Genomic DNA, 23,427 nt, shown 5'->3' on the forward strand with positions numbered 1-23,427 from the left:
GCTGTGTGTGTGAGTTCCCAGCTGCCTCCCGCACCCCCCGTAATGCCCCTCACCGGGGATGTGCCCGCAACCAATGTACATGCCCTTGACCGGAATCGAACCCGGGACCCTTCAGTCTGCAGACCCACTGATCCAAACCGGCTTCTGCTGCGCATTCCAGCCTCTTATTCTAAGGAGGAGCATCTCCTTCCTGCTCATGTGTGCGTGCATTTATGGACGTGCGGGTCCCCGTTTTACTTAGTAGGTGACACCGTTATTACGCTTAAAATGTTAGAAGCTCCAGTTGTCCCGTGTTCTAACATGGAGCCCCTTCCCTCTGGCCCCTGTGTCCTTATATTTACGACTAGAGGCCCGATGCATGAAATTCGTGCAAGAACAGGCCTGCCTTCCCCGGGTGCCGGCACTGGCTTCCCTCGCAGCCCCAGCTTAATCGGGAAGATCGTCCGGTCTAATTAGCGTATTACGCTTTTATTGTTATAGATCAGTGTTTCCCAAAGTGTGGTACGCGTACCCCCAGGGGTGCGGGAAGAGTCTGGTGGGGGTACGTGTTGCACCGAAGTTTGGTGGGGATACGCACTGCCCCGTACTTAGCTGCGCCTGATTTTACGTTCTCATGAGTACGGGGTGTCCTCAGCGTTATGAAAATTATAGAAGGGGTACACATATGTCAGAAGTTTGGGAAAGACTGTTATAGATTGTTATAAATGTCCTAAAGTCAAACTAGTGTGTCCGAAATCCCCACTCTTGAAACTTAACACCACTGAGCTGTACACTTAGAATGGTTAAGATGGGGAATTTTTTTTTTCTACCACAATTATTAAAAAAGAAAAAAGGAAACACCTTCAACCGTTAGACTGTAAGCTGAGTGACTCGTCCTTGGTACTAAGTTCATTGCCAGGGCTGACTTCTTTGTGCCCTTGAGCAGAGTCCTTCACCTTGAGGGTTGCTCAGTGTCTGTCACCTGCTAAGGAAGGTGGCCTTTTCCAGGAGAGGAACAGAGGCAGCACTGCTATTAGTTAGCATTCTTGCAGGAATAGCAGTCTGAGTTATTCCTGTTCTTTTACTCGTTTGCGTTTGGAATTAATTTGTTGGCTAGTAGAATACCAAAGAGACACGTTCTGTGGAGAGTGAGGCAACAGTTTTCAAGGTCGTCGGCGTGTCCCTGTGCCTGTGCTCAGTGCCCGACGGAAGGCGTGTCCGTCCTGAAACTTCTGAAGGAACCCAGCGGCTTTCAGAGTCCAGGGCTTAGTGCTGATGGATGAGATCGAACTCTATAATTCACATGCAGATTTCAGTTTCTCTTGAAAAGAAAGAGAGCCCATTTTGATGCGGTTCTAGAAAGATTTATTGCACAAGGTGAATTCCATAAGATGCTGCTGCCTGCCAGTGTGTCTGCTAAGGGTCTTGTCTGTTTTTAAAGGGAAGTGAATTAACTGTGCTTTTAATATTAGAATCAATGTCATATGACATTTCTACTTATGAGTACAGGTTACCATGTTTCGTTATGAAAGGTTTAAGTAAGTTATTTAGTTTAAGTACAGGAATGTACGATGTATTTTATTACAAAGTAGATAGGTTAAAAGATAGACAGGTGATATATTCATCTTTTCAGTAGAGCTTGAAGAGACTATCGGTTATTCCTGCTTCTAAATTTTCAAGTGAAGGAGCAAAGACCCTCCTACGCATCCCCTCCTCACCATACCCCACTTACTTTATATATATATATATATTTTTTTTTTTAATTGATTTTTTACAGAGAGGAAGGGAGAAGGATAGAGAGTTAGAAACATCGATGAGAGAGAAACATCCATCAGCTGCCTCCTGCATGCCCCCCACTGGGGATGTGCCCGCAACCAAGGTACATGCCCTTGACCGGAATCGAACCCGGAACCTTTCAGTCTGCAGGCCGACGCTCTATCCACTGAGCCAAACCGGTTTTGGCCCCACTTACTTTTTAAAGATAGGTTAGAATTATTCTTACTATTTCCGCCAAGACCGGTTTGGCTCAATGGATAGAGCGTCGGTTTGGGGACTGAAAGGTCCCGGGTTCGATTCCGGTCAGGGGCATGTACCTTGGTTGCAGGCACATCCCCGGCAGGGGGTGTGCAAGAGGCAGCTGGTCGATGTTTCTCTCTCATTGACATTTCTAGCTCTCTATCCCTCTCCCTTCCTCTCTGTAAAAAATCAATAAAATTTATATTATAAAGTGTCCGAAGGAGCGCCTGAAGGTCGCTTCCAAAGGATGAAAAGCGAAAGCAGCGTCAAAGCCGTTAAGGTCGACGATTGGGTACAGTGTTGCGGAGCATGAAGGGGAAAAGGAGGAGGCAGCAGAGCTGATGCGTAACGGCCTTATCCTCAAGGAGCCTGGCTCTGAGAGCGCACCGTGACCCCTGGCCCCAGCCTCGGAGGTGACCGCGGGCGACCTCAGAGGGACTGTCAGCTCGGCCCGTTTGCAGCAAATTCCCTGTGAGCCCCGCAGCGTCTGTGCCGCTCGGTGGCGAGGGGGCCTGTGTCTCCCAGGCCTCACCTAACTCCGGGCGTGGCTGGTGCGGGAAGGAAGGGGGAGCGCGTGTCATGCTTTACTTTGCGAAACTCAGTCTTGTCCGTAGTCTAGATACGTTCTCTAAAAGCACGCTGGGGCCGAAACCGGGGTGGCTCAGTGGATAGAGCGTCGGCCTGCGGACTGAAGGGTCCTGGGTTCGATTCCGGTCAAGGGCATGGACCTTGGTTGCGGGCACATCCCCAGTAGGAGGTGTGCAAGAGGCAGCTGACCGATGACTCTCTCTCATCGATGTTTCTAACTCTCTATCCCTTTCTTTGCCTCTCTGTAAAAAATCAATAAAATATATATTAAAAAAAATAAAAATAAGTAAAAGCACACTGGGGGCTCTTGTGATTTGACAGCTGTCTGCGTGGTGCAGAGTTTCTGTGCTGGGTGTCCGGAGGGAGGGACGCAGGCCCTTCCTGATGGCTTCAGTTTTCTTGGTGCCAGGATGCGAGGCTCCCTTCTGAGGAGGGAGCAGACAGCAGGGCGGCCGTGGCGGTGGAGAGAAAGAGCCAGCACCATTGCCGGCGGCTCTGAGGCCCCAGAATGTGCAGTGACACCATCCACAGGAATTAGCCTTCGTTCACACAGCAGCGCTGCGGGTGGTTTTGTTGTTTTGTTAATCCTCACGGAGGATGTTTTTTTCATTGCTTTCTCAGAGAGAGTGGGAAGGAGGGAGGGAGGAGGAGAGAGAAACATTGATGGGAGAGAGATCCATCGATTGGTTGTCTCCTGTGTGCGCCGACCAAGGGCACGTACCAGGGATCAAACCTGCACCTGGCACATGCCCTGAACTAGGAATTGAACTCGAGACCCTTTGTTGTGCAGGTTGACACTCTAACCATTGAGCACACTGGCCAGGGCTCAGTAGCAGTGTCTTGAAGAGATAGGGACTCTTTTCTGGGTAGTTACCTTATTAAGTATTACAATCATTATTTTTATTTTATTTATTTATTTATTTATTTATTTAAATATTTTATTGATTTTGTACAGAGAGGAAGGGAGGGAGATAGAGAGTTAGAAACATCGATGAGAGAGAAAGTCTTCGATCAGTTGCCTCTTGCACACCCCCTACTGGGGATATGCCTGCAACCAAGGCACATGCCCCTGACCGGAATCGAACCCGGGACCCTTCAGTCCCCAAGCCGATGCTCTATCCATTGAGCTAAACCGGTTTCGGCTGCAATCATTATCTTTAAATATTTAAGATTCTGGCTCTTTTTTTCCCTAAGAAAGAGGACCCTTGAATGGTGCATATGGTAAAATAACAGTGACTTCTGCTTAAGAACCTTTTCAGTAATGGAGCTGTACTTTTTACATCTTTTGTTGTTATTGTACTTTTTGAAGATTTTAGGGTTATTGGACTATTGAGCTGGAAAAGGGCCTTAAATGCCTATTTTTTTCTTTTTGACCGTGAGTGTAATTGGTAGTAGTTTGTTCCCTACTTTGATACTAACATGTTCTGCTTAAGGATTTTGTTTATATGTACATTGAGTTTCTCATGGAACATAGGTTAATGAGAAAACTATTTTGAAGTAATTCTCAAAATTTCCTAACAGTAGAATACTAATTTTTGCATTTTTGTCTTTATTAGTTATGAATATTAGTAATAGAGCGGTAGACACAATAGTCTAGTGTTTGCTACTGAGTGTTTTTATAAATACATTTAGGAACTGAATATTGTGTACATTTTCTTTAAAGCACACGTGCTTAACAATCAGTAAAAAAAAAAACGTGTTTTGTAAGATCCTTTTCCATTCTCTCCCTCTCTCAGGCCACATTGCTTCGATTTCAGAGCACGCTGGTGATCGCTGAGCACGCCAACGATGCCATAGCACCCATTACCTTAAACACCATCACGGCAGCCACACGCCTGGGCGGTGACGTGTCCTGCTTAATAGCCGGAACCAAATGTGACAAGGTGAGACATTTTTAAGGTCGATCATAGCAAATCTAATCTCCATCAAGGGACTGGGACAGACGGCCGCGGAGAATTATGGGGAGGACCGTAATCCAAACTGGGCTCTGATCCTCACTAAATGGCCAGTGTCACACCATTACCAGGCGCGAAGAAACCAAGTTTGCCCGCTAAGCATTTCATCTTTTGAAACGAGGGAAAATGCTTGATTTAGTTCCCCTGGCACCATCGCGTGCCCTCAGGTACCAAGGAGAAGGATAATGTTTGAGTCCCCTTCGAGGTTAATTGCCGATTCCTTTTTTGTGGTGATGAATATACTTGCTAATTGCTTTTAATTCCTGAAAGTGGTAAATCTGGACAGAGCACCAGGCGTGCTCCTTTAGTTGGTGTGGGAACTCAAATGGGAGCAGCACTGTGCTTTCCGGGTGACAGTTGGTGTGAAAAGCCGTCCTTCGTTTTGGTTGTGGGAATAAGACAGCGGCCGCCCCCTCCTGGTGGGCAGGGTCTGGCCACGGCCGCGGTGCAGATCAGATTGTGCTTCAATGCCGCCCATGCGGCTGGGCTTCCGGGAGGGGGGCCCTCCCACCCCACTCGGGGCGTGGAGGGTGTGGTCGGGGCTGGGACTTAGAGAACAGCTTTTGGAGGAGACAGTTCCTTGACAGAAATTTACTTTTTTTTTTTTTAATGATTTTTTTTTTGCCCCCTACTTTTTTTTTTTTAAATATATATTTTATTGATTTTTTATAGAGAGGAAGGGAGAGGGATAGAGAATTAGAAACATCGATCAGCTGCCTCCTGCACACCCCCTATTGGAGATGTGCTCACAACCAAGACACATGCCCTTGACCGGAATCGAACCCGGGACCCTTCAGTCCGTAGGCCAACGCTCTATCCACTGAGCCACACCGGTTTCGGCTGACCCTGTATCTTTTCTTTTTTTAATATATTTTTATTGATTTTACACAGAGAGGAAGAGAGATGGACAGAGAGTTAGAAACGTCAATGAGAGAGAAACATCGACCAGCTGCCTCTTGCACACCCCCCACTGGGGATGTGCCCGCAACCAAGGTACATGCCCTTGACCGGAATCGAACTTGGGACTTTTTAGTCCGCAGGCCGACGCTCTATCCACTGAACCACACCGGTTTCGGCGACCCTGTATCTTAAAAGAACGTCTCAAGCGGCCTGGGTTAAATGGGGATTTCTTTTCCTGAAGCCTGCTGACAAACCTTATACCGAACCTATGGAGGCGAGACCAGCCCCCGGGCCAGTGTGTGGAGAGAGGACTGTGCTGTCTTTTTTGGTTGCCCGGGTTTCAGATTTCCAAGTCCAGGGTTCGATTGCTTATTTGCTGTGATTTTAAGTAATTGTTCTAATATCATGTTGAAATATTTGAAATGAGATTTTTTAAAAAATAAATAAATTTTATTGATTTTTTACAGAGAGGAAGACAGAGGGATAAAGAGGTGGAAACATCGATGAGAGAGAATCATTGATCAGCTGCCTCCTGCACACCCCCCACCCGGGATGTGCCCGCAACCAAGGCACATGCCCCTGATCGGAATCGAACCCGAGACCCTTCAGTCCGCAGGCCAATGCTCTATCCACTGAGCCACACTGGTGTTGTCTGAAATGAGATTCCTTTTTTACACTATTTTGAGAGAAACCAGAGCAGACATCATTTTCTGCTCCGTTACAATTGTATTGTCCTGTCATGTTCAGTTCTTAAAGAAAGCCAGGCCGTGCCTGTGTGAGGAGACTGCCAGGAGCCCGGGCGGAACTCCGGTCTGAGCTGGCGGATGTGGCCGTGCATCGGCGGCAGCAGGTGATTCTCTGTAGCAGCGGCAGCTGGGAATAGAGAGGCAGTTTGCCAGAACAGGGCGGCTGCCCTGCCAGCGGTGCTTGATTCGGCAGAGGATCTTGCGCACAGCACCCTCTCCCCGCCTCACCTCCTTTGAGGGGGCAGGAGGCACAGCCTTTTATGCCTGCTCATCAGTGAGTCAGCACGGAGGCCAGTGAGCAGACACAGACAGAGCAGGACTGCCGTGTTCCGTTCCAGCGGAAGCCAGCCGTGCTGTCATTTCAGAGACCGAGAGACGGGCCTTCCAGCTGCCTCTGTAGGGAAGCCTGAGTGGTCCAAAGGCAGAGCCCCATCCTGATCCAAACAAGACAAGAGGAATTAAAACCTATATATTCACGATAGATAAATAATGTGAATGGGCAGCACCTCGGTGGCTGCTAGTGAATGGACTGATTGAAGACTTCGGTCTTGCCACATTCACTGATTTTCCTATCAGCAGGTTACCATTGCCACGTAAGGGCTGTGGCTGTGACCACTGTGGCTGGTTCTGTTCCATGCCCCTAGGAGCCCTGAGTCTGCAGTTGTTACTGTGAGAGACAAAGAGAACCTGAGCCGAAACCGGTGTGGCTCAGTGGATAGAGCGTCGACCTGCGGACTGAAAGGTCCCAGGTTCGATTCCAGTCAAGGGCACGTACCTTGGTTGTGGGCACATCCCCGGTAGGGGGTGTGCAAGAGGTAACTGGCCGATGTTTCTCTCTCATCGACGTTTCTAGCTCTCTATCTATCTCCTTTTCTCTCTGTTAAAAATCAATAAAATATATTAAAAAAAAAAAGAAAGATCAATCGACATAGATTTTCTTTGTTAAAGGGTATACATCTCTCTGATAAGGATTCTTACAACTGCCCTTTAAGGACTTGGGCTCTGTTGATGCTTGTGGTGGTTGCTGTTTGCATCTTTCCATAACATGGATAATGAACAACTTTTAATCCCAGGTGGCACAAGACCTCTGCAAAGTAGCCGGTGTAGCCAAAGTCCTGGTGGCTCAGCACGATGCGTACAAGGGCCTGCTTCCAGGTAGGCGTTTCCGGTGGGCAAGAACGTAATGTCTCACTGATGAATGTATGCCGTGGAAATATTAGGAAATCTATTGATCAGATGTGTTTGATTCTCAGAGGAGCTGACACCGTTGGTTTTGGCAACTCAGAAGCAGTTCAATTACACCCACATCTGCGTGGGAGCGTCCGCCTTCGGGAAGGTGAGAGGGCGAGGGCGGGCTTTGGTGCCACTCAGAGGGGTTAGGTTTTATTGTGCGGAAACCACATCAGACTTCATCTCCATAGCTCATCTTGGCTTTCTTCTTTTTTTTTAACAGAGAGGAAGAGAGAGGGATAGAGAGTTAGAAACATCGATGAGAGAGAAACATCCATCAGCTGCCTCCTGCACACCTACTGGGGATGTGCCCGCAGCCAAGGAACATGCCCTTGACCGGAATTGAACCCGGGACCTTTCAGTCCACAGGCCGACGCTCTATCCACTGGGCCAAACCAGTTTCGGCAATAAATATATTCTTTTTTTATATATATTTTATTGATTTTCCACAGAAAGGAAGGAAGAGGGACAGAGAGCTAGAAATGTCGATGGGAGAGAAACATCGACCAGCTGCCTCCTATACACCCCCACTGGGGATGTGCCCGCAACCAGTGCACATGCCCTTGACCGGAATCGAACCTGGGACCCCTCAGTCCACAGACCGATGCTCTATGCACTTAGCCAAATCAGTCTCGGCAACAAATATATTCTTAATTTGAGAATTTTACTATTCTTCTAAATATTTTTTTGTTTTTTCTCATCTAAACTCAGTGATGCATAACTGTCACACTTTGTAAGTGATGTTCATTAAAGCAGATATCATCTTGTAATTCAACTTGTTAAGGTGGTTTATTAACATGTAAAACTCATAATTTTTTAATGTAGTTAGAGTCATGATAGACTCTTATTTAATACAAAGACTGTATAAAAGTTGTACTTGAAATTGTGTCTAAAGGCATATGTGAAATGTAAAATATTTGGATTAAAATTTCTATAGAATATGCATTTAGAGAAGGTTATCGCTGGCAGTTTGTAGCCATTAATCGGCACGTGTGTGTATAACTTACTGCTTGTTTTGCTTTTAGAACCTTCTGCCCAGAATAGCAGCCAAACTTGATGTCGCCCCAATTTCTGACATCATTGCAATCAAGTCACCTGACACGTTTGTGAGGACTATTTATGCAGGTGGGTAATTTACAGAAATGTTAAATGTTTGTAAATTTTACAGGCAGGAATTCATCTGGAAGTCAGGATTTTTTTTTTAATTTTTTTTTGAAAAATCATACACGTGCTTTGAATGGACCATCTTAAAGGTTCCTGAGAAGCATCTTCGCATTGTAGCTAGACCAGGACAGGACATTCTCTGACAGATCAGAGCACAGGTCTTTCCTTCCTGGTCATTCAGCTTACTGAGGGAGGTGTCTCCAGTGTCAGTGAGAATTCAGTACAGGTGTAAGTGACACCTGGAAAAGCAACACCTCCTTTATTGTTCTTTTTTTTTTTTAAATAGCATTTTCAGTCTTCTTTGCTGCTTCCCTTCCATTTCCGTCTGTGCTAAGAAATTCATTTCAGTGTCTCTGGTTGATTGACGTTGGGCTAAGCACCCTGGGCTGTGAGTTTTTTCTGGTTGGAGTTGTGTGTTTCAAGATAAAAGGTCACTCTCCATCAGACCTTTAATCTTTAGTAGTGTTTGAGGGGGAGTATTTTAGGACTTTTTTAAAAATAATATTTTATTGATTTTTTAAAAATATATATTTTATTGATTTTTTACAGAGAGGAAGAGAGAGGGATAGAGAGTTAGAAACATCGATAAGAGAGAATCATCCATCAGGTGTCTCCTGCACACCTCCCACTGGGGATGTGCCCGCAACCAAGGTACATGCCCTTGACCGGAATCGAACCTTGGACCCTTCCGCAGGCCGACGCTCTATCCACTGAGCCAAACCGGTTTTGGCTTAGGTCATTCTTAATGTGATTGCTAATTCCTAAGAAAAGTCCCAAAACCTTTTAAAATCCCTATCACACTTCTTACTCTTCTTTTCAAAAATATTTCCACTGGTTTTTAGAGAGAGGAATGGAGAGGAAGGGAGGAAAACATCCATGCGAGAGGGCAGCATTGCTTGGCTGCCTCCTGCATGCCCACGACGGGGATGCAGCCCACAACCCCAGGCATGTGCCCCGACCGGGAGCCGAACCAGCAGCCCTTCGGTGCATGGGAAGATGGCCAACCAGCTGAGCCACCCTGGCCAGGGCCACGCTTCCTGTTCTTCATGCCCTGCCATCTTCCCACTTCTCTCCTCCCTTCGCGCGCAGAGCACTTCATTCCTCAGGGGTTGCAGCTCACACTGTGCGGCTACTGATCGGGTAGTTTCTGGGGGATGAGGCTTTTCTTTACACTCCTTGTAGGAAACGTGTGCCGTATCCGTGTGGTTTCCCTGTTTCAATGACCGTGTTTCCCCGAAAATAAGACATCCTCCGAAAATAAGACCTAGCGCATGGAAAGATAAGACACCCCCTGAAAATAAGACCTAGCGCATCTTTGGGAGAAAAAAATTAATATAAGACTCTGTCTTATTTTCGGGGGAACAGGGTAGTTGCTTCTAAGCAGGTCAGCATGGTGTCCTGTCTTTAAATATATTCACGGTTAAACACACTCGTTCTGATAGGTTTCTTCAGCGTTAGGCCTTTCCCCCTGCTCTTAGGAGAGGCAGGAGACACGTGGCCGCACTTCTTTCTGCCCGGTGTTTGTGAAGAAATCCTGAACCAAAGGAATACTTCTTTGTTATCGTTCCTGGTTGTTGTTTTTTAAACAAAAACCTGTATTTCAGGAAATGCTTTATGTACAGTGAAGTGTGACGAAAAAGTGAAGGTGTTTTCTGTCCGAGGGACAGCTTTTGAAGCTGCAGCAACAAGTGGAGGCAGCGCCAGCTCTGAAAAGGGTGAGTTTTGTTTGTGTTTCTTGTTTTTCTCTTCAGAGAGGAGCATAAGAGATGGGCTCTGGTTAAACTGCTAATGCAGAGAACTTGCAGTGACACTCCTAGTCTTACACAAAAGTAAGAGATGTTTGTAACATCTTTTTCATATCAGATTTGGTACAAGGATAGCTGCTTTGGTAGATCGAAGGGGTGGGAGAGACAGGGCCCATAAGATTAGTATGCTACGCTCTTCCGCCATGCTGCCGGCATGAGTGGGATAGCCCATGCTAGCATGGAGATAGCTCTTTTGTTTATTGCATCGGACTCGGCTCCCTGGTGGTCCTTGGGGATCATGACTGGAATCCCCAGCCAGGACCATGAGGGACCCCCATTCCGAAGAGCCTGACTGGCCGCGGTAGGTGTGTGTTTGTCTGTGTTTTTGTGTGAGCGCTCTGGAGGGACTGCCCCTCCATCGGGGCTCTTACCTGGGTGTTTACTGGCTGCTGCGTCAGCCATGGTTTGAGTCCAGATTCGAATCTGTAATAAATTCTAGCATGCTTAATCAAAAAAAAAAAAAAAAAAAAAAAAAAAAAGATTAGTATGCTACGTGGATGTTAAGATTTTTTTTTTTTTAAATTTATTCGTTTTTTGCAGAGAGGAAGAGAGAGGGATAAATAGTTAGAAACATCGATGAGAGAGAATCATCCATCAGCTGCCTCTTGCACATCCACTACTGGGGATATGCCCGCAACCAAGGTACATGTCCTTGACTGGAATCGAACCCGGGACCCTTCAGTCCGCAGGCCGACGCTCTGTCCACTGGGCCACACCGGTTTTGGCGGATGTTAAGATTTTTGTCTCCTCTCACTGTTCCTGCTGTGATACTTGGAGGTCCTCCATAATGGAAGAATGTAACAGCAGATGTGTGGCCAGTGCTACACTTTAACAGACAGTGTCTAATGTGAACTGCATAGACAGGGTTATTGCAGTTTTATAGATAAACTCGGAATCAGCTGACTTCTCAAAAGGCACACAGCTAATGAGGGAAAGGCTAGAGGCTAGTCCCTTTAGTCTTTCAAAAAATTGGAGAATAAGTGGAGCCCCCCAAATGTACAGTAATCAACAAACTTACATTTCATGGGATTCTGTGTGTGTTTCTCTTAAAAACTGTGGTTGTACAACTTGAATTCGTAGTCACTGTTGTGTTACATATGTCATTGTATGTAGCATCGAGTCCTTCCCCGGTGGGGATATCAGAGTGGCTGGACCAGAAATTAACCAAAAGTGATCGACCCGAGCTAACTGGCGCCAAAGTGGTGGTATCTGGTGGTAAGTGAGATTTCTGATGCATCGATCTTAAAAGATGACGTCAAGTTCAAATACTTTGATTTTATTGATGTTTATTTTAGAGGAGCACAGATTTTTTTTTTTTTTTCAAATGTGAGAAGTAGGTAAGTTGTATTATTTCCGTTTTACCAATTAGGAAAATGAAATCATGGGCTTAATACCCCATCTGGGCTTCCTGTTGTAAATAGTACAGAGCTTATCAACATCACTGGACAACTGAGGATCTTGTGTTGCCTGACTTCCACGTTATTCTGAAGCGTGTGGCTGGCTTGTGAGTCATAGGAAGAACTGGGGGAATCTCAGGCGTGTGGTGATTCTCACCCTTCACACCACTTTGTCTCACTTGCTGTGTTTTACACGGTCCTTCTCTATGCAAGACTCTGGAAGGTTCTTCACGTTTAATATCAACGCTGTTAATGCTGCACAAGCTTGCTTCTTTTTGTATATCATGCTCCCGTTGGTAGAAAAACACACCTGTTTCATACAGTCTGCTACGATTTTAAAATCTTTCCAAAGTGAACATCAAACAAAAGAAGTAAGCTTCCAGACAGCCTTGCACTGACAAGAGGCATTGAGAGGCAATAACTTAACATTTTGAAAAGATGTAGCCAACTCATTTTATCCCTTATTTATTCAAGAAGTGATTATTGGGTAAGAGTTTTTGTTCTAGCGGGAGGACTGATTGAAAGGTCGATTGTACCGTTAGTTAACTGGTTAGTTCATCACAGTGTGAATGCCTTACGGAAGTATAGGTCATCACCAGGGAGGGGCGTGCTTAAAGTGACCATTAGGAAATTTGAAGATTGCTCAGGTATACGAAGTTGCAAAATGGTTGTGGAATGGAGTTTATATTTGCCTCTTTGTTTTCTTTTTTAATGAGGTCGGGGTTTGAAGAGCGGAGAGAACTTTAAGTTGTTATACGATTTGGCTGATCAACTGCACGCTGCAGGTAAGGTTGTTTCCAATTACATTGGAAATCTTTTTATTATTTCATTTATTTATAGCCTGAAAATTATTTTACTGTTTCCAGTGTTTAAGTTTCTCTCTGAAACAGTTTCTTTTAGTCTCCAAATTATTATTATTATTATTTTTTTTTACGGAGAGGAAGAGAGAGGGATAGAGAGTTAGAAACATTGATGAGAGAGAGACATCTTATCAGCTGCCTCCTGCACACCTCCTACTGGGGATGTGCCCGCAACCAAGGTACATGCCCTTGAACAGAATTGAACCCAGGACCTTTCAGTCCGCAGGCTGATGCTCTATCCACTGAGCCAAACTGGTTTTGGCTAGTCTCCAAGTTAATGGCATAGCATTCAGCAAGGAGTGGGCGTCTCCACTCTTTTTTATTATTTATGCAACACTTAATTGGCCAAATCTTAGTAGTTTCTCCCATTTTGAAGAGAATTTAAATATTAGCGTCAGTGCCTACTTCAGATTCAGGAATGCCCTTGTTTTCCTCTTTATTGGTGGTCTACATAAATCTCTTATACCAATTGAAATGGACATTTAATGTTATTTTAAAATTGAATTTAATCATTTATAGACAAGATAGAACATAGGAGGAGAGAGAGACAGGGAATAGAATTGTGGGTCCCAGCGAGGTCAGAGGATTGTTGGCGTTAGGTCCTGAAGGAAGTCAGGTAGGAAGAGGGGATCACAGAAAGACGGCGGAGATGGAAGCTGTCAGGGGATGTTGGTAACGGGAAGGCGGGGTCTGTGGCCATGGGTGTGGCTGAGGTAGCGGGACACACACACACACACACACACACACACACACACAAGGTAACTGGAGGAGAGCCATTTAAGGGACTGAGAATCCAGGGCGTTGAAATTTCCAAGAGTGAAGACTAGTATTTGAGAAAGTGACAGTGACCCAGAAGCTGAAAACCATTGAGAAATAAAGGGGCTTGATAGAGTAAGGAGTGGATGACGTAAGATCTTAATAAAATAAATGTCTAACTGTACTGTATCAGTGTTGGTTTTTTTAATAATTATCAGTGATATCCCAACTAGACTAAAAAAAATGACCATCTCCCCTCCCCCCTTCAGTTGGTGCTTCTCGTGCTGCTGTTGACGCTGGCTTTGTTCCCAACGACATGCAAGTCGGACAGACAGGAAAAATAGTAGCACCAGTGAGTATTGCGATCAAATATACGCTCTGCAGAGGTACGTGGGGCTTGGACCTGTGTGCATGTGGTGAACACTCACCTCAGTGATTTGTGTCCTGGTCTGTGTGCTTAAGCAGCTAGCCGTTACCATGGTGAATGCGTTCCTCACAGGGTCTGGATTTCCAGGACCAGTATATGCTTGGCTGTCCTTAAACCCACCATTGCTTTTCAGATTTTTTAAAGAACTCAACATGAAATATAAAATTGGTTAAATGGGCTTTATAAGTTCACATTGCCATTCATTTGCTATAAAGCTATATATTATAAAATCAACAAAAATAATGAGTCTATAGTAATAATCACTTACAAATAAGTGATACCAGGAAGTGCCTCAGTTAAACCTGTCCAAAACTCACAAAAGAAAAGCTTTGGTTTCACAGTTGAGTCAGTAAAATACGTAATGATCATCACGTTTCTTAGATCAGTGGTCGGCAAACTCATTAGTCAACAGAGCCGCAGTTTGCCAGCCACTGTCTTAGATGATACAAGTTTTCAGTGAGTAAGATTCTCAGCCACTTTAAATATTTATCGTGTGGAGGGAAATGAGTGGTCTTAATGTATTTTAAAACAAGATACTGGTATCTCCTGCTTTTTGAAAGTTTGCGTCAAGCCACTTTGCTTTCACGAAAGTCCTATGTTACTATTCCGTTTCGCTTAACAAAGAAATCTGACTTTTGTGGGGAAAGGGGGAAAAGCGAGAATCGTATTCAGTGTTTGTTGTGCAGTTACAGAGGCTGTGGTTGCCTGCCAGCGAGTGTGGCTCTGTGTTCACTGCCATGTGGGTTACTTCTGGCTCCATTGTCACTGGTCTGGTTTGTTACCGTGGAGTGAGGAGGGTCTGGAAACTCGCACAAAGTTACCCATATGCATCTATGGCAGTTGCTTAGTTTTATGCCATTTGGAAGTTTCCTTAGAACATACTTTGATAGTGGAAAACCTGTATTGTCACAGCCATTAAAAATCTCTCACCTCAGTGCCCTGTTCAAAATTTCCCAATAGTCAAATGGTAAGTATTTTCTTGGAAATTCGTTTTTAACTGCCTGTTCAGTCTTTTGCCCATTTTAAAATTGGATGCTTTGTCTTATCTCTTTGTAGGAGTTACATACATAACCCATGTACAAGTTCTTTGTTACATACATGCACTGGGAATATTTTCCCCATGCTGGGGCTTCCCTGCTCATTTTCTGTCTTATTAAATTTTGAATGTTCCATTGGCGAATAGCTTCCCCAGTCAGTAGGTTGTCTGTGTGTTTGGTGTCCTTTGTGTGAAGACACTTTTTAGTTTGATGCACCCCCATGTGCTTATCTTGTTTGTTTTCCTTGCCAGAGGAGAAATATATCAGAAAAAATATTGCTAAGGGAAATGTCAGAGATATTATTGCCTATGGTTTCTTTTAGGATTTTTATGGTTTCAAGTTTTATATTTAAGTCTCTAATCAATTTGAGTTTGTTCTGCCGAAGCTGGTTTGGCTCAGTGGTAGAGCGTCGGTCTGTGGACTGAAAGGTCCCAGGTTCGATTCCGGTCAAGGGCATGTACATTGGCTGCGGGCACATCCCCGTTAGGGGGTATGCAAGAGGCAGCTGGTCGATGTTTCTCTCTCATCAATGTTTCTAGCTCTCCATCTCTCTCCCTTCCATCTCTCTCCCTTCCTCTCTGTAAAAAAAAAAAAAAAAATCAATAAAATATATTTTTAAAAAATTTTGAGTTTATTCTTGTATATGATGTAAGAAGGTGGTCTGGTTTCATTTTTTGGCATGCATTTGTTCAGTATTCCCAATACCATTTATAAATAGACTGTCTTTTATACCCCAGTATGCTTTCCCCTCCTTTGTTATCTGTTATTGACCACATAGGTGTGGGTTTATTTCTGGGCTCTGTATTCTGTTCCGTTGTTCTGTGAGTCTGTTTTTATGCAATACCATGTCGTTTTGATTACTATGGCCTTGTGGTATAGTTTGATATTAGGTAGTGTGACCTCCACTTTGTTTTTCTTGGTCAGGTTTTCTGAGGCTATTCAGGGTCTTTTGTGGTTTTAGGGAAATTTTTGGATTGTGTGTTTTAGTTCAAGGAAAACACCATTGGAGAAAGGAGTATTTTAATAGCCTTTTCAGAAAATGGTAGGTATAGTTCTTGAACGTCACGTCAGAACTTGACAGGCAGTCATTTCGGAAAGGTTATTTCCCGTGGATTCTGAAGCTGCAATGAGCTTCCGTTCTCTCCCACTAACCCCATTGGTCTGTGTGGCACTTTGAGTGGGTCTTTTGCCATCTCGCAACATCATGCATTGTCTATTTAGAAAATAACCGTTTGCTGAGTTGGCACATCTCCCAGATGTTGACCATATTTTATCACTATCAAAAAATCACATTTACTAATAGCACCACTTTGTTGTGGGGTCGAACCGTGGGTTCAAAATAAGACCACCGGAGGCTGATGGTTGATTAAAAAAAAAAAAAAAAAAAAAGCAGGCAAGGATTTATTGAAAAACTGGCCAGGACCACACACAGGTGGACTCCACACGACCAACCACACTGTTCCAGGTGTAGGCCAGTCTTCTTAAAGATTCAAACCTCAGGAATTTCCCTTTTTTCTAAATTCTAAAGGCTGGGAACATTGGCATGTGGCCCTATCTTGCCGATAATACAGAAGCAGAACTCAGAGGTTAATCTATAAAGGTTATCTATAGATTCTACTCCTGAAGCTACTGAGTCAATGGGAATCAGTTTCCTGTAACTACCCTATTGTTTAAGCAAGTAAGCGAAGGTCAAAGTCAGAATAGTGAGGTTAAAATTCAAACAGCAGTTTTTACCCAAGTATGTTGCTATCATATTTCACACTTGTCTTATTAAAAGATGTTTTAAAGCTCATATTCACGGATACAAGTTTTTTAGAATTCTAATTACCACCTAAAAGCTCAAACTTTGTCCTTGGCAGCAAAAAACTTTCTATTATTTTCTCAGAATTGACTTTTTGCTTTCTGGTCTGAAAAGCTAAAATAAATAATTTTTGGCTTTTAAACTCAGCGTGTCTGTGTGAAAAATAAAACATTCAGCTCAGCTGCAGGGCTCAATGTTTGAACCAGGAGGTCACAGTTTGATTCCCGGTCAGGGCACACGCCCAGGTTGTGGGCTCCATCCCCAGTGAGGGGGTGTGCAGGAGGCAGCCGATCCATGATTCTCTCTCATCATTGATGTTTTTATATCTTTCCCTTTCCCTTTCCCTCTGAGATCAATAAAAACATTAAAAAGTTTAAAAAATAGCCGAAACCGGTTTGGCTCAGTGGATAGAGCGTCAGCCTGCGGACTGAAAGGTCCCGGGTTCGATTCCGGTCAAGGGCATGGACCTTGGTTGCGGGCACATCCCCGGTGGGGGTGTAAAAGAGGCAGCTGATCGATGATTCTCTCATCGATCGATGTTTCTAACTCTCTATCTCTCTCTCTTCTTCTCTATGAAAAATCAATAAAATATATATATTTTTTAAAAAGTTTAAAAAATAATAGCCTTAAAATTTAAAATATATAAAGTTTTCAAAAATTAAGTGTTATTGCCATCCAAGACAACAAGTGTTGTGTTTGCTTGTGCGAACAAGGAAACCTTTGGGATTTCAGATGTCAGTTTATTGGATGATAGGGTTAAAGACCTGATAGCAGTTATAACTTTAAAAGCACCATTACTGTACTGAGAACAACTGAGTTAATCTCTCTAAACATTCACCTTTACATTAAAAGGCCTGTTATCTTAAAAGTTTTCAGGAAACACAAAAACACAGGTACATTCTGTAGTTACCAGAGTGATGGTTTCCTCGCAGGTCCTGCGGTTGCTGGGAGAGCCCATGGTGGTGTACAGAGAGGAGCAGGGACACCGGATGTCACTGTGGAAGTCCTGGCCTGGGAGCCACCCGAAGGGGTCTTGGGCTCCCAGGATGTGCAGACCATATCTGAGCATCGCTGTCCTAGTACTTCCGGGTTATAGACATTGAGTAACAGGTAGAGACTGTGGATGCTGTTATGTTCCTGTTGAGAATATTACGTTTTAATTTTGGCAGGCAGTTAACTTGGCAGAAATAAGACTCCAGACTCCGCCTTCTCTCTCAGTCCTTGCCGGATGGCCTCGGGGCACCACACACACACACACACACACACACACACACACACACACGTCTAATGCAGGCACCACCCCTAGTTCTGAGCAGTTTGTGCTTCTGTCTAGGATTTCCTCCCTTGCTTTCCAGCCACAGGTACTGTCTCGGTGTGCTTCCTCAACTGATAGGACGGCAGGTTTCTGTCCCACATGGCTGCTTTCCGATTGGGAACAAGTAGAGGTGTGTGGTGAGCTGCCTCCTGCCTTCCTGCCCGTGAAACTCTGGCCTCTCCCGTGCTGCCAGGGTCGGTGGGTTTCAGCCCTTAAACAGGCACCGGCTGTATTTCAGTGCTCCCCACAGGGGGTCTGTCCAACAGGAGTCCCTCAGGGCTGTGGGCAGGAGTCCCGAGGCCCAGAATCGAATGCATCACTTCCCATTGTTCTGACTAGTGCAGGTGTGGATTATTACCTCCTAAATAATACTTTAATTAATGCTGCTAAATAGTGCGTTCGGTTCTTGGCGGCCACATGCACCGTTGACGTGTTTACACGTGTGGACATCGGAAGCTCCGTCTCCTCTCCCCCGGCCTTTACCACCTGCTATTGAGCCGTCTCCCTTGTCTGCTAGTAACGCAGGGTTTCTTTGTGTTTAAGACGGAGCACAGTACTTCCATTTGTCTTCATTAAATTTGGATCTGTGTTCTCTGCTAGAAACCTCTTGTAACAGTTCTGAAAGCATCATCGCAAATAGTAAGAAGTTCCCTGTTTTTTTCAAGTAAGGGGAAACATTTCATTATACTCACAAAATAATTTTCCTTTTATTGTCAAAATTTTGAGAAAACAATATCCAAAAGGTTCTATGAATTTGGTTACACTTTTTGTTAATCCTCGCCTGACGATATTTTTCCTATTGATTTTTAGAGAGAGTGGGAGGGAGGAAGGGAGCGGGGGAAAAGAGAGAGAGAGAGAGAGAGAGAGAGAGAGAGAGAGAGAAACATCAATGCAAGGCCGGGGATCAAACCTGCAACCCAGGCATGTGCCCTTGCCTGGGAATCACACCACTGACCTTGTGGTGCACGAGCTGCCTCTTTAGCCACTGAGCCACACTGGCCCTGCAGGGCCAGTTACACTTTTAAATACATTTCTATTTTGTCATTCACAGCAGTTTACACACACATTCAGAAGATCACTGAACATGTGTATATGGAACATTTCCTGGAATGTTTATGGGTTTATACACCCTTTAAGAATTCCAACCCAGCCGAAACCGGTTTGGCTCAGTGGATGGAGCGTTGGCCTGCAGACTGAAAGGTCCCAGGTTTGATTCCGGTCAAGGGTATGTACCTTGGTTGTGGGCACATCCCCAGTGGGGATGTACAGGAGGCAGCTGATCGATGATTCTCTCTCATCAATGTTTCTAACTCTCTATCCCTCTCTCTTCCTCTCTGTAAAAAATCAATAAAATATATTATTAAAAAAAAAATTCTGCCGAGACCGGTTTGGCTCAATGGATAGAGTGTCGGCTTGGGGACTGAAGGGTCCCGGGTTCGATTCCGGTCAAGGGCATGTACCTTGGTTGCGGGCATATCCCCAGTAGGGGGTGTGCAAGAGGCAGCTGATCGATGACTCTCTCTCATCGATGTTTCTAACTCTTTATCTCTCTCCCTTCCTCTCTGTACAAAATCAATAAAATATATTTTAAAAAAAAAATTCTAACCCAGTGATATGGAACCACCAGGCTATAGCTTATGTTGCACAAAGACTTCGTTCTTCTATTTGTTAATTAACTTTTTATTTGGAAATAATTTCAAACTTGCAAAAGTTGAAAAGCAGTAAGAGTACTGTGTGTGGTTTTGATTTGTATTCCCCTGAAGATTGAGTGACGTGGAGACCTTTTCATGTGCCTCTTGGCCATCTGTGTGTCTTCCCATTCGTAAACAGGATTATTATTACTATTGTTATTATTTTGCTATTCAGTTGTATGAGTTCTCTTTATAAAATATATTTTATTGATTTGTTTACAGAGAGGAAGGGAAAGGGATAGAGAGTAAGAAACATCCAAGAGAGAAACATCTGTCAGCTGCCTCCTGCAGCCCCATTCCTGGGCACGTGCCCTGACCAGGAATAGAACCATGACTTCCTGATTCACAGGTTGGTGCTCAACCACTGAGCCACACACTCTGGGCCACCAGTTTTTTTAAAAGGGTTTGGCAGTCTGATGGGCACAAGGTCTCGCATGTTCGTTGTTGTTTGCTTTTTCCTGATCTTTTCCCAAGCTGAGTGTCCATTTATGGATTTTTCCCTCTGAATTTCCTGTTCATACATTTTTTTTTTTTTTGCTCATTTTTCTATTGAGTTATCTTTTTCTTATCAATTCTTGGAAGTTCTTTTTATCAATGTTGGATGCTAATCATTCGTTGGTTATGTATTGTTTACACATAAACAGTTTACAGTTGTCTTTTCCATTTCTTTACTCTTATCTTTTTGATAAGGAGAAGCTTTCCTTGTAGTTGAAGTATTTTTTTTTCTTTTTGTTATATACTTTTTGTGTCTTGTTTAAGGAATCTTTCTCAAGATGAGGGTATAACAATATTCACCTGTAAAGCTTTGCCTTTTAAATTTTGGGTTATAATTACTTGATATGATTTTCATGTGTGGTGTTAAGTAGGCACTCAGTTTTTCCCCCTCATGCCTCCACATACCAAGTTTACACACACACACACACACACACACACACACCACACACACACACACACACACGTCTATTTCTGGGCCCTGTTGTGTCCTGTCAGCAGCTGTGTATGTGTCCCTGTAACACGCTATACATAGAGCTTTATAATAAAGTTTCCTAGTTGAGCGTGGCTCTCAGCCCTTCTCTGCAGTTTTAGAATTAGTTCGTCAAGCTCCACAGTTGGATTGGATTGGAGATGTAGCAAGTTTAGTCACTCCTGAAGCTCCGTAGATACTAAAGCTTCTGATAACCCAAATCTGCATCTTCTTATTTTATTTTATTTATTTATTTTTAAATATATATTTTATTGATTTTTCACAGAGAGGAAGGAAGAGGGATAGATAGCCAGAAACATCGATGAGAGAGAATCATCGACCAGCTGCCTCCTGCACACCCCCAACTGGGGACGTGCCCACAACCAATGCACATGCCCCCAACTGGAATTGAACCCGGGACCCCCCGGTCCGCAGACCGATGCTCTGTCCACTGAGCCAAACTGGTTTCAGCTGCATCTTATTATTTTAAAAGATAAAGCTTGTAGTTAGTTCCCAATAAATCCAAAAAAACCTAAAATAATCTCCCCTCAATGATAAAGTCTCCCACATAAGTACTTTTGCTGTCGAAGGAACTGCTGAGCTAAAGCCAGCCCCCCACATAAGTACTTTTGTAAGAATCCTCTGGCATTTTCTGCATAATATGAAGCTCTTAAGACACCAGGTTCCTAGCTGTTTCACATTTGTCATTAGTTGGTATGTTTCTAGACAGAACGCAGTGAGAGGGCATAGCAGCTATTCTACAGCGCTTTAAACAGTGTGAAGTGAATAAACAGTGAGAAAATACACTAAACATACATGATGAATGCAAGTAATTTTTTTTTAATCTTTTAAAATATATTTTATTAATTTTTATAGGAAGGAAAGGAGAGGGATAGAGAGCCAGAAACATCGATGAGAGAGAAACATCCATCAGCTGCCTCCTGCACACTGCCCACTGGGTATGTACCCGCAACCAAGGCACATGCCTCTGACCGGAATCAAACCTGGGACCCTTGAGTCCACAGGCCAACGCTCTATCCACAGAGCCAAAATGGATAGGGCTGCAAATAACTCTTAGCTAATAACCAAGGCCATTTAAAAACAATGATTTTCTGTGGGCGGGACCTGCTGAAGGGGCTGAGTCAGCTGCCCAGAGGTGTTGGACAGTGTTCCCTGCCCGGCTCCTGGGACTCCAGAAGCACGTGCTGTCAATCATTTGAAACCTCAGATGAAGCAGTGACATTTTAAAATCTCAAACTGGCTGACTTTGGGCTGCTTAACACTGTGGTTATGCGGTGTGAACAGAAGACGGTCCTGTCAGGGAAGCCGCTGAGATCCAGTTGCTGAGTGGACCACAGTCTCTCTCACACATGTGCACATAAGTGCTCTCATGCAAACTCATTATAGCTTTTTCTTTCATTTGATAGTGACTTCTGTGTTTAAAAGGACAAGTTGCAATAATACTCAAATAGCAAAAATTCAAGTGAGGAACATTGGATGTATCAGTGAATTTGGGGAGAGTCAACATCTTTGCAGTATTTAGTCTTCTGTCTGTGGCCATGATTTTATTTCTCCGTTTATTTAGATGGCATCACAATTTATAAAGGTAATAGGAATGCAGTTGATATGTATATACTCCTATTTTTCTGTAGATTCTCTTGAGGTTATACATACACTGTTTGGGAATAATGAAATTTTGTGTAATTTTCTTACTGTGTCAGTTATGGCTGACACATCCATCCCAAACCCCTCCCCACGTATCCCCCCATCCCCCTCCTCTTGTCCATGACCGCTGGTTAGGCTCCTATGCATGCACACCAGTCCTTTGGTTGATCTCTCCCCCTTATCCACACCCTTCCCTACCTTCCCTCTGCGGTTTGACAGTCTGACCGCTGCTTCTCTGTCTCTGGGTCTGTTTTTCATCAGTTTATGTTGCTCATTAATTCCCTGAGATGCGTGAGATCATGTGATTCAAGAAATACCCTTATTAAGAACCGAAACTGAGACAAGCCATAATGGTTATGCTGAGAGGCAAATGAATCCGTCTGTAGTGAGTGGGGTCAAACCCTGGGTTCAAAATAAGACCACCGGAGGCTGATGATTGATTCAAAAAAGCAGGCAAGGATTTATTGAAAAACTGGCCAGGATGGTCGCAAGAGCACCACATGCAGGTGGAGTCCACACAACCGCACTGATCCAGGTGTAGGCCAGTCTTTCTAAAGGTCCAAACCCAGGAATTTCCCTTAGTTCTAAATTCTAAAGGCTGGGAACATTGGCATGTGGCCCTATCTTGCCGATAATACAGAAGCAGAACTCAGAAGTTAATCTCTAAAGGTTATCTATAGTTTCTACCCTTGAAGCTACTGAGTCCTGGGAATCTCCTGTAACTACTTTATTGTTTAAGCAAGTAAGCGAAAGTCAAAATCAGAATAGTGGGATTAAAATTCAAACAGCAGTTTTTACCAAAGTATGGTTGCTACCATATTTCAGTAAGTTCCTTTCTGGGCCAACAGTTCTTTTGAGACCCAATATCAATGTCAAACAATTCCTTATGTGTACATGTCAGCCATGGTATTTCAGATCTGGTTGGTGGACAAATGGTGGTGATGCAGGTCCGACCGTCTCTGGTTTGGTCCTGGGCATCCGTCAGCGACACACAGCTGCTGTCTGCTGGTATGGCGAGGCGATGTCAGCATCTTCCATCTCTGGACTCCTTCTCTTCTGTCTTCATGGCAAGGGCACTCCTGTCAATTCCTCTCTATTACAGGCATCCACATGGTCTCGGAGTTGTTTTCT

The 23,427-nt window shown here is 44.2% G+C and overlaps 1 protein-coding gene across 2 annotated transcripts in view; it reads left to right on the forward strand.

Annotated features, from left to right (window-relative positions):
* Positions 1 to 23,427, forward strand: part of ETFA (electron transfer flavoprotein subunit alpha) — a 50,309-nt gene that overhangs the window by 13,291 nt on the left and 13,591 nt on the right. For both annotated transcript variants that reach the window (XM_036415619.2, XM_036415618.2), the window contains 8 exons: positions 4,320 to 4,466; positions 7,258 to 7,339; positions 7,438 to 7,520; positions 8,440 to 8,539; positions 10,183 to 10,293; positions 11,497 to 11,598; positions 12,497 to 12,565; positions 13,666 to 13,748. In XM_036415619.2, the coding sequence (XP_036271512.1) occupies positions 4,320 to 4,466; positions 7,258 to 7,339; positions 7,438 to 7,520; positions 8,440 to 8,539; positions 10,183 to 10,293; positions 11,497 to 11,598; positions 12,497 to 12,565; positions 13,666 to 13,748 (777 nt within the window). The remainder of the gene's footprint in view (positions 1 to 4,319; positions 4,467 to 7,257; positions 7,340 to 7,437; positions 7,521 to 8,439; positions 8,540 to 10,182; positions 10,294 to 11,496; positions 11,599 to 12,496; positions 12,566 to 13,665; positions 13,749 to 23,427) is intronic.

This window comes from Pipistrellus kuhlii, unplaced genomic scaffold (assembly GCF_014108245.1).
Source record: "Pipistrellus kuhlii isolate mPipKuh1 unplaced genomic scaffold, mPipKuh1.p scaffold_m20_p_50, whole genome shotgun sequence".
Lineage (NCBI taxonomy): Eukaryota > Metazoa > Chordata > Mammalia > Chiroptera > Vespertilionidae > Pipistrellus > Pipistrellus kuhlii.